The following is an 18,273-nucleotide window of genomic DNA, read 5'->3' on the forward strand; positions in this document are numbered from 1 at the left end:
GTCGCATCTGGACTACTATCCAGTCATGTGGTCAGGTGCCACAAAGAGGGACAGGAAAATTACAATTGTCCCAGAAAGGGGCAGCACGGCTGTCTCAGAACAGGGCAGCACGGCTGTCTCAGAACAGAGCAGCACGGCTGTCTCAGAACAAGGCAGCACGGCTGTCTCAGAACAACAGGGCAGCACGGCTGTCTCAGAACAACAGGGCAGCACGGCTGTCTCAGAACAACAGGGCAGCACGGCTGTCTCAGAACAACAGGGCAGCACGGCTGTCTCAGAACAACAGGGCAGCACGGCTGTCTCAGAACAACAGGGCAGCACGGCTGTCTCAGAACAACAGGGCAGCACGGCTGTCTCAGAACAACAGGGCAGCACGGCTGGCCCTTAAATGTACACGGAGAGCTAACATTAATAATATGCATGTCAATCTCTCCTGGCTCAAAGTAGAGAAGAGAGATTGACTTCATCACTGCTAGTTTTTGAAAGAAGTGTTGACAAGCTGAATGCACCGAACTGTCTGTTTAAACTAGAGGTCGACCGATTAATCGGAATGGACGATTAATTAGGGCCGATTTCAAGTTTTCATAACGATCGGTAATCTGCATTTTTGGACACCGATCATGGCTGGTTACATTGCACTCCACGAGGAGACCTGCGTGGCAGACTGACAACCTGTTATGTGAGTGCAGCAAGGAGCCACGGTAAGGTGCTAGCTAGCATTAAACTTATCTTATAAAAAACAATCAATCTTAACATAATCACTAGTTAACTACACATGGTTGATGATATTACTAGTTTATCTAGCTTGTCCTGCGTTGCATATAATCGATGCGGTGCCTGTTAATTTATCATTGAATCACAGCCTACTTCGCCAAACGGGTGATTTAACAAGCGAATTCGCGAAAAAAGCACTGTCGTTTCACCAATGTGTACTTAACCATAAACATCAATGCCTTTCTTAAAATCAATACACACGTATATATTTTTAAACCTGCATATGTAATTAATATTGCCTGCTAACATGAATTTCTTTTAACTAGGGAAATTGTGTTACTTCTCTTGCGTTCTGTGCAAGCAGAGTCTGGGTATATGCAGCAGTTTGGGCCGCCTGGCCCGTTGCGAACTGTGTGAAGACCATTTCTTCCTAACAAAGACAGTAATTAATTTGCCAGAATTGTACATAATTTTGACATAACATTGAAGGTAGTGCAATGTAACAGCAATATTTAGACTTAGGGTTGCCACCTGTTAATTCACTGAAAGAATAAATGTTTTGTTTTCGAAATGATAGTTTACGGATTTGACCATATTAATGACCCAAGGCTCGTCTTTCTGTGTGTTGTTATATTATAATTAAGTCTATGATTTGATTGAGCAGTCTGACTGAGTGGTGGTAGGCAGCAGCAGGCTCGAAAGCATTAATTCAGACAGCACTTTCCTGCATTTACTAAAGTACCTATTAGAACATCCAATAGTCAAAGGTATATGAAATACAAATGGTATAGAGAGAAATAGTCCTATAACTACTATATTAACTAAAGCCTAAAACTTCTTACCTGGGAATATTGAAGACTCGTGTTAAAAGGAACCACCAGCTTTCATATGTTCTCATGTTCCTAGCAAGGAACTTAAACGTTAGCTTTTTTACATGGCACATATTGTACTTTTACTTTCTTCTCCAACACTTTGTTTTTACATTATTTAAACCAAATTGAACATGTTTCATTATTTATTTGAGGCTAAATTAATTGTATTTATTTATTTATATTAAGTTAAAATAAGTGTTCATTCAGTATTGTTGTAATTGTCATTATTACAAATATATATATAAAAATCGACCGATTTTAATCTGTATTGGCCTTTTTCGGTATCGGCGTTGAAAAATCATAATCGTCGACCTCTAGTTTAAACTACTAGCACACACCTCGGACACCCAACATACCCCACAAGACATGCCACCAGAGGTCTCTTCACAGTCCTCAAGTCCTGAACAGACTATGGGAGGCGCACAGAACTACATAGAGCCATGACTACATGGAGCCATGACTACATGGAACTCTATTCCACAGTACTACATGGAACTCTATTCCACAGTACTACATGGAACTCTATTCCACAGTACTACATGGAACTCTATTCCACAGTACTACATGGAACTCTATTCCACAGTACTACATGGAACTCTATTCCACATCAAGTAACTGATGCTAGTAGTTAAAACAGATACAAATACACCTTATGGAACAGCGGGGACTTTGAAGACACACACACGCTAACACACACTAACACACGCTAACACACACACACTACACACATGTACATATTGACTTTCTATTGTAAATGCACCAATTTGGCTATTTCACCCAAACCTGTTGCTTACAGGTGTATAAAATCGAGCACACAACCATGCAATCTCCATAGACAAACCTTGGCAGTAGAATATCCTTACTGAAGAGCTCAGTAACTTTAAACGTTGCACTGTCATAGGATGCCACCTTTCCAACAAGTCAGTTTGTAAGATTTCTGCCCTGCTAGAGCTGCCCCGGTTATCTGTAAGTGCTGTTATTGTGAAGTGGAAACGTTTAGGAGCAACAACGGCTCAGCCGCAAAGTGGTAGGCCACACAACACTCACTACCAAGTTCCAAATTCCCCCTGGAAGCAACATCAGCACAATAACTTTTCGGGCGATTCATGAAATGGGTTTCCATGGCGTAGCAGTGGCGCAATGCCAAGTGTCGGCTGGAGAGGTGTAAAGCCGCCATTGGACTCTGGAGCAGTGGAAGCACGTTCTCTGGAGTGATGAATCATGGTTCACCATTTGGCAGTCCGACGGACGAATCTGGGTTTGGCGAATGCCAGGAGAACTCTACCTACCCCAATGCATAGTGCAAACTGTAAAGTTTGGTGGAGGAGGAATAATGGTCTGGGACTGTTTTTCATGGTCCGGACCCTTTAGTTCCAGAGAAGGGAAATCTTAACCCCACAGCATACAATGACATTCTAGACGATTCTGTGCTTCCAACTTTTTGGCAACAGTTTGGGGAAGGCCCTTTCCTGTTTCAACATGACAATGCACCTGTGCACAAAGCGAGGTCCATACAGAAATGGTTTGTTGAGATGGGTGTGGAAAGACATGACTGGCCTGCACAGAGCCCTGACCTCAACCTTTGGGATGAATTGAAACGCTGTCTGCGAGCCATGCCTAATCGCCCAACATCAGTGCCCGACCTCACTCATGCTCAGATTGACTGACCTGCACAGAGCCCTGACCGCAACCCCATCAAACACCTTTGGGATGAATTGAAACGTTGACTGCGAGCCAGGCCTAATCGCCCAACATCAGTGCCCGACCTCACTCATGCTCAGATTGACTGACCTTCATGTCTGAAAGTAACGATGGACTGTCGTTACTCTTTGCTTATTTTGGGGGTGGCAAGTCGCCTAGTGGTTAGAGAGTTGGGCCAGTATCCGAAAGGTTGATGGATTGAATCCCCGAGCTGACAGGGTAAAAATCTGTCGTTCTGCCCCTGAACAAGGCAGTTAACCCACTGTTCCTAGGCTGTCATTGTAAATAAGAATTTGTTCTTAACTGACTTGCCTAGTTAAATATAGGTAAAATAAAATTTGAGCTACTCTTGCCATAATATGGACTTTATTAATAATATGGACTTTATGGACTTTATTATTGGTCTATTACCAAATAGGGCTATATTCTGTATACCGCCCTACCTTGTCACAACACAACACATTGGCTCAAACACATTAAGAAGGAAAGAAATTCCACAAATGAACTTTTAACAAGGCACACCTATTCATTTAAATGCATTCCAGATGACCACCTCATGAAGCTGGTTGAGAGAATGCAAAGAGGCAAAAGGTGTCTACTATAAAGAATCTAAAATATATGTTTTTATTTGTTTAACATTTTTTTGGTTACTACATGATTCAATAAGTGTATTTCATAGTTTTGATGTCTTCACTATTATTCTAGAATGTTGAAAATAGTAAAAAATAAAGAAAAACCTTTGAATGAGAAGGATACATTGGACAGTTTTTAATGTTTTTGCTTTGTTATTATGGGGTATTGTGAGGTCATTATGGGGTATTGTGATGATGGGGTATTGTGAGGTCATTATGGGGTATTGTGAGGTCATTATGGGGTATTGTGAGGTCATTATGGGGTATTGTGAGGTCATTATGGGGTATTGTGAGGTCATTATGGGGTATTGTGAGGTCATTATGGGGTATTGTGAGGTCATTATGGGGTATTGTGAGGTCATTATGGGGTATTGTGATGCCATTATGGGGTATTGTGTGTCGATTGAGGAAAAAAAAACAATAATCAATTTTAGAATAAGGCTGTAACGTAAGAAAATGTAGCAATAGTCAAGGGGTCTGAAAACTTTTCGAATGCACTGTATATGATATATATTGTGTATGTTCCTGTGGCAGGCCTTCAGATCCTGTATATATATACATATGATATATATTGTGTATGTTCCTGTGGCAGGTCTTCACATCCTGTATATATATATGATATATATTGTGTATGTTCCTGTGGCAGGCCTTCAGATCCTCTACACTCTACTGCAGAATGTGACTCAGGAAGAGGCTGCAGCACAGAGCTTCTACCAGACATACTTCTGTGACATCCTCCAACACATCTTCTCTGTGGTCACTGACACATCACACACTGCTGGTGAGTACAGTACACACATGGATGCAACGCACACACACACACACACACACACACACACACACACACACACACACACACTCGCTGCCGGTGAGTACTGAATACAAACACACACCGCAGCTAGCACATTTGGTTGTGGGAACTGTGTGTTTTGTTTCCCATTGGTTCTGAGAACGAAAACATACGTTTCCTGACTGGGAAACAAAACTGTTTTTTCATATATTTTTTTAACTTTCTGAGAACGGAAGTGAACATTTTTCCTGTTCTGGTAAAGGACATTTTTAGTTTGCTGGGAGGTTCTGAGATCGTTTTACTCTGATTCCTTGAAAGTTTTCCTAGAAGGTTTTATTAATTCTCTAAGAGGTTATTTTGAGGTTTAAAAAAAAACAACTTCCTTAAAACTTTCACTGAATGTTTCAATGAGACTTGTAAAAACACTGCTAGGTTATTTTAGGTTATTTTTTAAACTACACGCACTGATAGAATAGATGGAAATGAATTTCCCTAGGCATTAATCATGAGAACACATAGTGATGGGGGGGAAATGTACACAGTTACATATTGGGATATTATCTTTGATGATGTTTTGGTTTGATAATATTATGTTAGTGCTAGTTTGTTGTACTTTGACCAAAACTCCAGGATTTTTCCTTCATCGCTTGTTCTCCATCTTTTTCAGAAGGGGGGACAATTTGTTTTCAGCACTTTTATATCCAACTCATTGTCTCGTGGTTCTCTCTTGTCCCTCATAGGGCGAGAAATATGTTTGGAACATCAAATCGCAATAAAATCACAGTATCAAATAGATATAATATCAGCACTTAAGTATTGTGATATCGTACCATGAGGTCTCTGGCAATTCTCAGCCCTACAAGCACATTTCTGTTTTATTGTGACACGGCATCAGTGGGATTCAAGCCTATAATCTTCTATTCTCTATCCATTGAATTCGTCCACTGCACCACCAGGATGCAGCTAGCATGCCATGTTTTTAACTCATACAAAGCTGTTCTTTTTAGTCTATTCAAACAGACCCCATTTCAAAGGAAACAAGGACTCATTAAGATCAGCTGTGGCCAATCAGTGGGCGTGGCTAACACCTGAACACACTTAACAAGATGGAGGATAGACGGTTTTGTTGACGCTGAGAACAGAATGTATATGTTTTTAAATAACATTCTTAGAACGTTACTAAAGTTTACATAATGTTTTCTTCACCTTCTGAGAATGTATGTTTTTAAATAACATTCTTAGAACGTTACTAAAGTTTACATAATGTTTTCTTCACCTTCTGAGAATGTATGTTTTTAAATAACATTCTTAGAACGTTACTAAAGTTTACAGAATGTTTTCTTCACCTTCTGAGAATGTATGTTTTTAAATAACATTCTTAGAACGTTACTAAAGTTTACAGAATGTTTTCTTCACCTTCTGAGAATGTATTTTAAATTTTTCGTTACTAAATTACAGAATGTTTTCTTATTTCTGAGAATTTTTTTTTTACATTCTTTTATTTAACCTGAGAATGGTTTTTAAATAACATTCAAGTTTCTGAGAAGTATGTTTAAGATAACATTCTTAGAACGTTACTAAAGTTTACAGAATGTTTTCTTCACGTTCTGAGAATGTATGTTTTTTCCAATTACATTATTTTACCTTTATTTAACCAGGCAAGTCAGTTAAGAACAAATTCTTATTTTCAATGACACCTAGGAACAGTGGGTTAACTGCCTGTTCAGGGGCAGAACGACAGATTTTGTACCTTGTCAGCTCGGAGATTTGAACTTGCAACCTTTCGATTACTAGTCCAATGCTCTAACCACTAGGCTACCCTGCCGCCTCAGGGTAGCCTAGAATGTTCTCTGAATGTTACTAATGTTTTCTTGTGTTTTTTTTAATGGAAAGTGTCCTTAACGTTCTTGGAACAAATTGAGAACATGATTTTAAATAGAACCATGAGGAAATCTGTAGGAAATGTTATGCTGAATTACTGAAATTCCCCACAGAATAACTTTGTTTCTTAATGTTCTCTGGACTATTTCAGAACATTCCCAATGTCAAACCAGTTGGAGAACGTTACCGAAATTGTAACCATGTTAATGTAATCATGTTTGAACTTTTAGGAAACGTTTTTGTTAAAGTAATGATATACAAAGCAAATAGCGTTTTTTTTTTGTCAAGTTAAATGTGCTGAGAATGTTCCAAGGACAAACAACTATCCTGCACCATTCCCAGGAAGTTGTGGGAAGATTGTATGCTAAATAACCATAGAACAACCACGCCCTCACTAAGCTCTAAGAAACCTATGGTTCTCAGAACGTTATGTGCTTGCTGGGACACACACGCACAAACTTCCTGTAAGAACACACATCTCGTTCTGTTTTACCATTTGTATAAATCCATATCACGTAACTGTGCATGTCTGGTTGTGTGTGTCTCTCTGCCTCTCCCCCAGGCCTGACGATGCATGCCTCCATCCTGACCTACATGTTTAACCTGGTGGAGGAAGGGAAGATCAACACCCAGCTCAACCCCTCCAACCCCGGCAACAACCAGGTCTTCATACAGGAGTATGTGGCCAACCTGCTCAAAACTGCTTTCCCACATCTACAGGAGTAAGTACCTTTTATGAACAAAATAAAATGCATCATTTATTTACATACCATTATTACAGAGAATCAGGAAAATGATGCTACCCTCTGCCTATTGGCTACTTAGCTTATACAATCCTGTCTCAAAATACAACACTGCCCCTTTAAGACAAAAAAAAGCTCTTTACTTGACTTGCTTTTCAGAGATGTCTAGAAATGTACATGTTTTGTGCTCTTTTAGGAAACAATCACCCCCTATTGTTGACTAATAATGATCTATAACTGGGCTAATAACTCACTAACTAACAATCAACCCCCTATTGTTGACTAATAATGATCTATAACTGGGCTAATAACTCACTAACTAACAATCAACCCCCTATTGTTGACTAATAATGATCTATAACTGGGCTAATAACTCACTAACTAACAATCTAATAACTCACTAACCCCTATTGTTGACTAATAATGATCTATAACTGACTAATAATGATCTATAACTGGGCTAATAACTCACTAACTAACAATCACCCCCTATTGCTGACTAATAATGATCTATAACTGGGCTAATAACTCACTAACTAACAATCAACCCCATATTGTTGACTAATAATGATCTATAACTGGGCTAATAACTCACTAACTAACAATCAACCCCCTATTGTTGACTAATAATGATCTATAACTGGGCTAATAACTCACTAACTAACAATCAACCCCCTATTGCTGACTAATAATGATCTATAACTGGGCTAATAACTCACTAACTAAAAATCAACCCCCTATTGTTGACTAATAATGATCTATAACTGGGCTAATAACTCACTAACAAACAATCACCCCCCTATTGTTGACTAATAATGATCTATAACTGGGCTAATAACTCACTAACTAAAAATCAACCCCCTATTGTTGACTAATAATGATCTATAACTGGGCTAATAACTCACTAACAAACAATCACCCCCCTATTGTTGACTAATAATGATCTATAACTGGGCTAATAACTAACTAACTAACAATCAACCCCCTATTGCTGACTAATAATGATCTATAACTGGACTAATAACTCACTAACTAGCAAAGGATATGAACAAAATGTGCACAAGTGGCTACATGCAGCTCTCGCTTTGATCTCAAAACAAGCGCATCTACTCATGACCGCTCATGCTGTAAACACAGTCCAGTTCAAAGTGAATGGCACAAATCCATATATGGACAAAAGCTGAAGAACGTAGGCACATCCAGGTACTTTTAGCAGGTGCTGGAGTTGTAGATGAACTCATGGAAAACAGAAAGGAAAATGCTGCACAGATCCATATATGGCAATGGTCTATTTGCATATAGGCCTACTGCAGCTATGATTGGTTATGGTACATTGGTCTGTGTAGAGTACGGGCCTGAGTCGTGCCTGTTAATGCAATAGAATCCTACTCCGATGCGTTCTGCCTTCAAGAAAACATCTTGCATAATTCGTTTTGCATACTAAGTCTTGCATAGTTAGTTTAGTTTCGGTATGTGATGAATATTGCGTTGATTCAATCACAATTCCCACAGTAAAGGGAAACGTTGATAGTTTTAACTAAAGGGGAAAACTCTATAAAGTTGAGTGAAGTTTAATCTCACGCATCTCTGCACGGGCTGATATTTCTTCTGTGCGGCAGTCTCCCAGGGGAGCTGCGTGCGCGCAAACGCACGCACCTTAGAGGGAACATTGCTTACTGCTATTAGCCCATAAAACACATTGAATAACAGATTCACTACATAGATCAACAGATAGTCCTTACTGCTATTAGCCCATAAAACACATAGATCAACAGAGTCCTTACTGCTATTAGCCCATAAAACACATTGAATAACAGATTCACTACATAGAACAACAGATAGTCCTTACTGCTATTAGCCCATAAAACACATAGAACAACAGATAGTCCTTACTGCTATTAGCCAATAGAAACGCATAGAACAACAGATAGTCCTTACTGCTATTAGCCAATAGAAATGCATAGAACAACAGATAGTCCTTACTGCTATTAGCCAATAGAAACACATTGAATAACAGATTCACTACATAGAACACGTACGACCACAACACCGTTGTCCTGTTTATCTATGTCTTCTACGTTGTCTTGTCTCTCAGTGCCCAGGTCAAGGTGTTTGTAACAGGACTGTTCAGTCTAAACCAGGACATTGCAGCCTTCAAGGAACACCTGAGGGACTTCCTGGTACAGATTAAGGTGAGCCTTTTCCTCCACCTCCAACTGAGGTTCCTCTGTATATCTCTGTAGGAGAGGACACCACAGACCTGTGTCTGTGTGTGTTTATATACAGGGACCCCCTTCTCTCCTCCTGTAGGAGAGGACACCACAGACCTGTTGCTGTCTGTCTGTCTGTGTGATAGTGTCTCTCTCTCTCCTCCTGTAGGAGAGGACACCACAGACCTGTTGCTGTCTGTCTGTCTGTGTGATAGTGTCTCTCTCTCTCTCCTCCTGTAGGAGTTTGCAGGGGAGGACACCACAGACCTGTTGCTGTCTGTCTGTCTGTGTGATAGTGTCCTCTCTCTCCTCCTGTAGGAGAGGACACCACAGACCTGTTGCTGTCTGTATGTGTGGTAATGTCTCTCTCTCTCTCCTCCTGTAGGAGAGGATTTGACCTGATTTGCTGTCTGTATGTGATAGTGTCTCTCTCTCTCCTCCTGTAGGAGAGGACACCACAGACCTGTTGCTGTCTGTCTGTGTGGTAATGTCTCTCTCTCTCCTCCTGTAGGAGTTGGCAGGAGAGGACACCATAGACCTGTTGCTGTCTGTATGTGTGTGTGGTAATGTCTCTCTCTCTCTCTCCTCCTGTAGGAGAGGACACCACAGACATGTTGCTGTCTGTGTGTGTGGTAATGTCTCTCTCTCTCTCCTCCTGTAGGAGTTTGCAGGGGAGGACACCACAGACCTGTTGCTGTCTGTATGTGTGTGTGGTAATGTCTCTCTCTCTCTCCTCCTGTAGGAGAGGACACCACAGACCTGTTGCTGTCTGTATGTGTGGTAATGTCTCTCTCTCTCCTCCTGTAGGAGAGGACACCACAGACCTGTTGCTGTCTGTCTGTGTGGTAATGTCTCTCTCTCTCTCCTCCTGTAGGAGAGGACACCACAGACCTGTTGCTGTCTGTCTGTGATAGTGTCTCTCTCTCTCCTCCTGTAGGAGTTGGCAGGAGAGGACACCACAGACCTGTTGCTGTCTGTCTGTATGTGTGATAGTGTGTCTCTCTCTCCTCCTGTAGGAGAGGACACCACAGACCTGTTGCTGTCTGTCTGTCTCTCTCTCTCTCTCTCTCCTCCTGTAGGAGAGGACACCACAGACCTGTTGCTGTCTGGATGTGTGGTAATGTCTCTCTCTCCTCCTGTAGGAGAGGACACCACAGACCTGTTGCTGTCTGTCTGTATGTGTGATAGTGTCTCTCTCTCTCCTCCTGTAGGAGAGGACACCACAGACGTGTTGCTGTCTGTCTGTGTGGTAATGTCTCTCTCTCTCCTCCTGTAGGAGTTTGCAGGAGAGGACACCACAGACCTGTTCCTAGAGGAGCGGGAGGCGTCGCTGCGTCAGGCGCAGGAGGAGAAACACAAGCTGCAGATGTCAGTTCCCGGTATCCTCAACCCACACGAAATACCTGAGGAGATGTGTGATTGAGACGTCCTGCTGTTACTGTACATACAGGCACACCAACAAACACACAAAACTAACCCGAACAGAAGGAAAGAAGAGCGCTGGGAGGTGGGAGGCCCCCGGTCACTTTGCTGAGGTACGGAGAGAGCAGACACGCCCGTCCTCATCCATCAGCTGTTCTGTCCACCAAAAACCATGTCAATATGTAAATGATGATGTACCCCGTGGCCCGTTACACCTGTTTTATATGGAGACTTCTGTGTACTATGTTTCCACTGTTTATTTGGTCAGGGGTCAGGGGTCATCACCCCCCTAGCTGCATGACATGAAGCAGACGTATGGTAAGATTTCTGAACTTCACTTGTTTCCTCCCCTCCACATGTTATCTCTCTCTCTCTCTCACACACACACACACAATATATATATATATATATAGTGAGACAGGAGAGTTTTTGTGCAACAAAGCACATGTGTCAAAAAGTTCTCAGCAAAGAGGCTTCTAGAACTATGATGTGACAGACTGGAAGGAATGAAGTGGTGTTCTAGAAGTGTGTGTGTGTGTGTGTGTGTGTGTCTACCCTGCGTCTGATTCCCAACCCAATGCATTGTGGTTAGAATGTGAAGCTAGCGGATTATGAAGGAAGAAAGTCCGAGATGCTGCTGCTTTGTGTGTCAGGCTAGCGGCCGTGCTCATTGGTTGAACCTCCGCCCAACTGAAAGAAACCTACTGCGTTTGGTCGCCTGGCTGTGACTGGAGGCGGGAACTAGGAAGACAGGAAGGAGCATCATCGGCGCAAGACAGTCAGATTATGTGCATATCATCCCAATTCTATAGCACATGAATTACCATGGGAACATCATTATTTCGTTGGTGTGTTGAGTGCGTGTGCTGTCGCCTAGACGACATGGGCGTTTAGTTTTCCTCTGTGAGGATCGTTGCTCCATGGTGAGCTCTTCATTCAAATGGACCTTTAACAGAATGAAGAAGCGGTTATTGACATTTTATTTATGGGTTCAAAATAACTGCATCTTTATATAACAAACTCCTGTTTAACTTCTGTCAGTCGGCTTTTGAGATTCTGAATTGGAACTAATTGACATTGTTTACCATGTTAGTAGTGCTTCAACAACACTACCTAGAAGACAAGTAAAAATAAACACAACTCAGTTTACATTTCATTTTGTATTTTTGCATTGTTTATTTGGATCTTTATAACATGTCTTCTATCCAAAATAAAACAAAAGGCTTTTTATTCCAGAGTGAAATAATTAGTTGCCAATAGTTTGATTAAGCAACAAATGTATAATTCCTAATCCAAACTCAATCTGTAAATGGCAAATAGTTCCCCTTCTCTACTCGTTACAGTTGTTGTGAAACTTTTTGAACTGATTAAAGTTGAGGATTTTATAACCAATGACTCTGGGCTCAATTTATTTTTTATACATCGCTTTTCTTTGTGGTGGCAGTAAGTGTAACTTTTATTTATTTAAATATTCATGTTCTCTAAAGTAGTGGTCACCAACCCTGGTCTGTCTGTAGTAACTTCTTCCTCCTGAGAGAGAACCAAGCATTAAAACACATGACCCTGATCAACTAATAATCAATACCTGAATTGTTGAATAAAAAGTGTTTCAGTGCTGGGCTGTAACAAAAACCTACACACCCTTTAGCTCCTTCAGAGCAAGAGTGAACTGAAGGATGGTGGTAACTGCTCTGATAGAGAACTGAGGGATGGTGGTAACTGCTCTGATAGAGAACTGAGGGATGGTGGTAACTGCTCTGATAGAGAACTGAGGGATGGTGGTAACTGCTCTGATAGAGAACTGGGGGATGGTGGTAACTGCTCTGATAGAGAACTGGGGATGGTGGTAACTGCTCTGATAGAGAACTGAGGGATGGTGGTAACTGCTCTGATAGAGAACTGAGGGATGGTGGTAACTGCTCTGATAGAGAACTGAGGGATGGTGGTAACTGCTCTGATAGAGAACTGGGGATGGTGGTAACTGCTCTGATAGAGAACTGAGGGATGGTGGTAACTGCTCTGATAGAGAACTGGGGGATGGTGGTAACTGCTCTGATAGAGAACTGGGATAGGAATGAGGGATGGTGGTAACTGCCCTGATAGAGAACTGAGGGATGGTGGTAACTGCTCTGATAGAGAACTGAGGGATGGTGGTAACTGCCCTGATAGAGAACTGAGGGATGGTGGTAACTGCCCTGATAGAGAACAGAGGGATGGTGGTAACTGCTCTGATAGAGAACAGAGGGATGGTGGTAACTGCTCTGATAGAGAACTGAGGGATGGTGGTAACTGCTCTGATAGAGAACTGAGGGATGGTGGTAATAGAGAACTGAGGGATGGTGGTAACTGCTCTGATAGAGAACTGAGGGATGGTGGTAACTGCTCTGATAGAGAACTGAGGGATGGTGGTAACTGCTCTGATAGAGAACTGAGGGATGGTGGTAACTGCTCTGATAGAGAACTGAGGGGGGATGGTGGTAACTGCTCTGATAGAGAACTGGGGATGGTGGTAACTGCTCTGATAGAGAACTGATGGGATGGTGGTAACTGCTCTGATAGAGAACTGAGGGATGGTGGTAACTGCTCTGATAGAGAACTGAGGGATGGTGGTAACTGCTCTGATAGAGAACTGAGGGATGGTGGTAACTGCTCTGATAGAGAACTGAGGGATGCTCTGATAGAGAACTGAGGGATGGTGGTAACTGCTCTAGAGAACTGAGGGATGGTGGAACTGATGGTGGTAGGGATGGTGGTAACTGCTCTGATAGAGAACTGAGGGATGGTGGTAACTGCTCTGATAGAGAACTGAGGGATGGTGGTAACTGCTCTGATAGAGAACTGAGGGATGGTGGTAACTGCTCTGATAGAGAACTGAGGGATGGTGGTAACTGCTCTGATAGAGAACTGAGGGATGGTGGTAACTGCTCTGATAGAGAGGGATGGTGGTAACTGCTCTGATAGAGGAGGGATGGTGGTAACTGCTCTGATAGAGAACTGAGGGATGGTGGTAACTGCTCTGATAGAGAACTGAGGGATGGTGGTAACTGCTCTGATAGAGAACTGAGGGATGGTGGTAACTGCTCTGATAGAGAACTGAGGGATGGTGGTAACTGCTCTGATAGAGAACTGAGGGATGGTGGTAACTGCTCTGATAGAGAACTGAGGGATGGTGGTAACTGCTCTGATAGAGAACTGAGGGATGGTGGTAACTGCTCTGATAGAGAACTGGGGAGGGATGGTGAGGGGTAACTGCTCTGATAGAGAACTGAGGGATGGTGGTAACTGCTCTGATAGAGAACTGAGGGATGGTGGTAACTGCTCTGATAGAGAACTGAGGGATGGTGGTAACTGCTCTGATAGAGAACTGAGGGATGGTGGTAACTGATAGAGAACTGGGGATGGTGGTAACTGCTGATAGAGAACTGATAGAGAACTGAGGGATGGTGGTAACTGCTCTGATAGAGAACTGAAGGGATGGTGGTAACTGCTCTGATAGAGAACTGAGGGATGGTGGTAACTGCTCTGATAGAGAACTGACTGCTCTGGGATGGTGGTAACTGCTCTGATAGAGAACTAGGGATGGTGGTAACTAGAGAAGGGATGGTGGTAACTGCTCTGATAGAGAACTGAGGGATGGTGGATAGAGAACTGAGGGATGGTGGTAACTGCTCTGATAGAGAACTGAGGGATGGTGGTAACTGCTCTGATAGAGAACTGAGGGATGGTGGTAACTGCTCTGATAGAGAACTGAGGGATGGTGGTAACTGCTCTGATAGAGAACTGATAGAGAACTGAGGGATGGTGGTAACTGCTCTGATAGAGAACTGAGGGATGGTGGTAACTGCTCTGAGGGATGGTGGTAACTGATAGAGAACTGAGGGATGGTGGTAACTGCTCTGATAGAGGGATGGTGGTAACTGCTCTGATAGAGAACTGAGGGATGGTGGTAACTGCTCTGATAGAGAACTGAGGGATGGTGGTAACTCTGATAGAGAACTGAGGGATGGTGGTAACTGCTCTGATAGAGAACTGAGGGATGGTGGTAACTGCTCTGATAGAGAACTGAGGGATGGTGGTAACTGCTCTGATAGAGAACTGAGGGATGGTGGTAACTGCTAGAGAACTGAGGGATGGTGGTAACTGCTCTGATAGAGAACTGGGGGATGGTGGTAACTGCTCTGATAGAGAACTGAGGGATGGTGGTAACTGCTCTGATAGAGAACTGAGGGATGGTGGTAACTGCTCTGATAGAGAACTGAGGGATGGTGGTAACTGCTCTGATAGAGAACTGAGGGATGGTGGTAACTGCTCTGATAGAGAACTGAGGGATGGTGGTAACTGCTCTGATAGAGAACTGAGGGATGGTGGTAACTGCTCTGATAGAGAACTGAGGGATGGTGGTAACTGCTCTGATAGAGAACTGAGGGATGGTGGTAACTGCTCTGATAGAGAACTGAGGGATGGTGGTAACTGCTCTGATAGAGAACTGAGGGATGGTGGTAACTGCTCTGATAGAGAACTGAGGGATGGTGGTAACTGCTCTGATAGAGAACTGAGGGATGGTGGTAACTGCTCTGATAGAGAACTGAGGGATGGTGGTAACTGCTCTGATAGAGAACTGAGGGATGGTGGTAACTGCTCTGATAGAGAACTGAGGGATGGTGGTAACTGCTCTGATAGAGAACTGAGGGATGGTGGTAACTGCTCTAGAGAACTGAGGGATGGTGGTAACTGCTCTGATAGAGAACTGAGGGATGGTGGTAACTGCTCTGATAGAGAACTGAGGGATGGTGGTAACTGCTCTGATCTGATAGAGAACTGAGGGATGGTGGAACTAGGGATGGTGCTAACTGCTCTGATAGAGAACTGAGGGATGGTGGTAACTGCTCTGATAGAGAACTGGGGGATAGGAACTGTAACTGGGATAGAGAACTGAGGGATGGTGCTCTGATAGAGAACTGAGGGATGGTGGTAACTGCTCTGATAGAGAACTGAGGGATGGTGGTAACTGCTCTGATAGAGATGAGGGATGGTGGTAACTGCTCTGATAGAGAACTGAGGGATGGTGGTAACTGCTCTGATAGAGAACAGAGGGATGGTGGTAACTGCTCTGATAGAGAACTGAGGGATGGTGGTAACTGCTCTGATAGAGAACTGAGGGATGGTGGTAACTGCTCTGATAGAGAACTGGGGGATGGTGGTAACTGCTCTGATAGAGAACTGAGGGATGGTGGTAACTGCTCTGATAGAGAACTGAGGGATGGTGGTAACTGCTCTGATCGACGACTGTTCTAGGAACCATCACTGGCTACAGGCCCCGTCTCCTGTTCTCTATACTGACAGGCTGGCAGAATCTTGCCCACTTCCCCTCTCTCTGGCTGAGGTGAACACACCAACTGATTTCTAGTGAAACATGAGGCTGATGATGTGTCACTGCGTCACTCTGCCCTCTTTATGCCAGTGTCTGAGCTCTCTCACAACACACACTAGATATTCCTGTGGCGTGTCAATTTCCATTTTAATGTCTTTGGCCAAGGTTGGGCTGCAGTAAAACGACCCCCCCCCCACTAATCACTGATAACCTAGTGGTATTCCACTAAAGGTTACGCTGACTGTCTCACACTGAAACAAAATACTCTGTTTATGGAGGGAGGTCCAGTCCTCTATATCATGGATGCCTGTGACAAGCACAAGCTCCAGCTATACACAGAACAGTTTAGATAGAGAATCTCCATTAGAAGTACTACAGCCCCATTCTGCTGACCTCATCTCCATTAGAAGTACTACAGCCCCATTCTGCTGACCTCATCTCCATTAGAAGTACTACAGCCCCATTCCGCTGACCTCATCTCCATTAGAAGTACTACAGCCCCATTCTGCTGATCTCATCTCCATTAGAAGTACTACAGCCCCATTCTGCTGACCTCATCTCCATTAGAAGTACTACAGCCCCATTCTGCTGACCTCATCTCCATTAGAAGTACTACAGCCCCATTCTGCTGACCTCATCTCCATTAGAAGTACTACAGCCCCATTCTGCTGACCTCATCTCCATTAGAAGTACTACAGCCCCATTCTGCTGATCTCATCTCCATTAGAAGTACTACAGCCCCCCATACTACAGCCCCATTCTGCTGACCTCATCTCCATTAGAAGTACTACAGCCCCATTCTGCTGACCTCATCTCCATTAGAAGTACTACAGCCCCATTCTGCTGACCTCATCTCCATTAGAAGTACTACAGCCCCACAGCCCCATTCTGCCCCATTCTGACCTCATCTCCATTAGAAGTACTACAGCCCCATTCTGCTGACCTCATCTCCATTAGAAGTACTACAGCCCCATTCTGCTGACCTCATCTCATACAGCCCCATTCTGCTGAAGTACTACAGCCCCATTCTGCTGACCTCATCTCCATTAGAAGTACTACAGCCCCATTCTGCCGACCTCATCTCCATTAGAAGTACTACAGCCCCATTCTGCTGACCTCATCTTCATTAGAAGTACTACAGCCCCATTCCGCTGACCTCATCTCCATTAGAAGTACTACAGCCCCATTCTGCTGACCTCATCTCCATTAGAAGTACTACAGCCCCATTCTGCTGACCTCATTTCCATCTGACAGGGTTCAGCCATGTTTTGTTTAGTGATGAAGTCAGCCATGCAACTTTTTGGTAATAATTCATGAACGCAGAGCTTGTGCTGAAATGATCACTAAACCCATCTCACACAGGGGGCAGTTCTCTGGGGGTAACCAGAGACCCTCTCCCCTATGACCCACTTCCAGGGAACAAACCTGGGTTCAAATACTAATCAAAATCATTTGAAATACTGTATAGGTGCTTGATTGAGCTTGCCTGGCTTAATGGAACAAATTAATTTGTTTTAAAAGTGCAAACCCTTCCCACCTGGCACTCCAGGAAGACTAGAGCAAACACTTAACGTTTGAAAGATGTTGAGTAGTGTTTGAACCCAGGTCTGCTTCCAGTGAGCCATAGCCCTGGTATGGCATCCCTTTTGGAGAGCTCACAGCACCGCTGGGAAGGTGCCCAGATACACTCCAAATGGCATCCTAATCCCTATATAGTGCACTATCACTATATAGGGAATAGGGCGCCATTTGGTACAAAATCCAACACCCCCCCCTGCACATGGCTCCATGCTGAGGTTACAAATATAGACTTCTCAGAGTTGTGGAGGAAGCCTGTTACCTACGTAAACCACCCAGCTGGCCAGCCACATGGAGAGAAGGAGCGTAAGAGAGACCCCAGTACCCATACTGTATGGGAAGGAGAGAATGAACCCCCC

The 18,273-nt window shown here is 43.3% G+C and overlaps 1 protein-coding gene across 1 annotated transcript in view; it reads left to right on the forward strand.

Annotated features, from left to right (window-relative positions):
- LOC112239442 (exportin-1-like) overlaps window positions 1–12,353 on the forward strand; it is a gene marked incomplete at its 5' end in the record, with an annotated part of 28,265 nt that extends 15,912 nt beyond the window's left edge. The window contains 4 exons of the mRNA XM_042315277.1: window positions 4,566–4,700; window positions 7,153–7,312; window positions 9,429–9,525; window positions 10,820–12,353. Of these exons, the coding sequence (XP_042171211.1) occupies window positions 4,566–4,700; window positions 7,153–7,312; window positions 9,429–9,525; window positions 10,820–10,966 (539 nt within the window). The remainder of the gene's footprint in view (window positions 1–4,565; window positions 4,701–7,152; window positions 7,313–9,428; window positions 9,526–10,819) is intronic.
- Between the last annotated feature and the right edge of the window lie 5,920 nt (window positions 12,354–18,273).

Source organism: Oncorhynchus tshawytscha, unplaced genomic scaffold (genome assembly GCF_018296145.1).
Source record: "Oncorhynchus tshawytscha isolate Ot180627B unplaced genomic scaffold, Otsh_v2.0 Un_contig_12371_pilon_pilon, whole genome shotgun sequence".
Taxonomy (NCBI): Eukaryota; Metazoa; Chordata; class Actinopteri; order Salmoniformes; family Salmonidae; genus Oncorhynchus; species Oncorhynchus tshawytscha.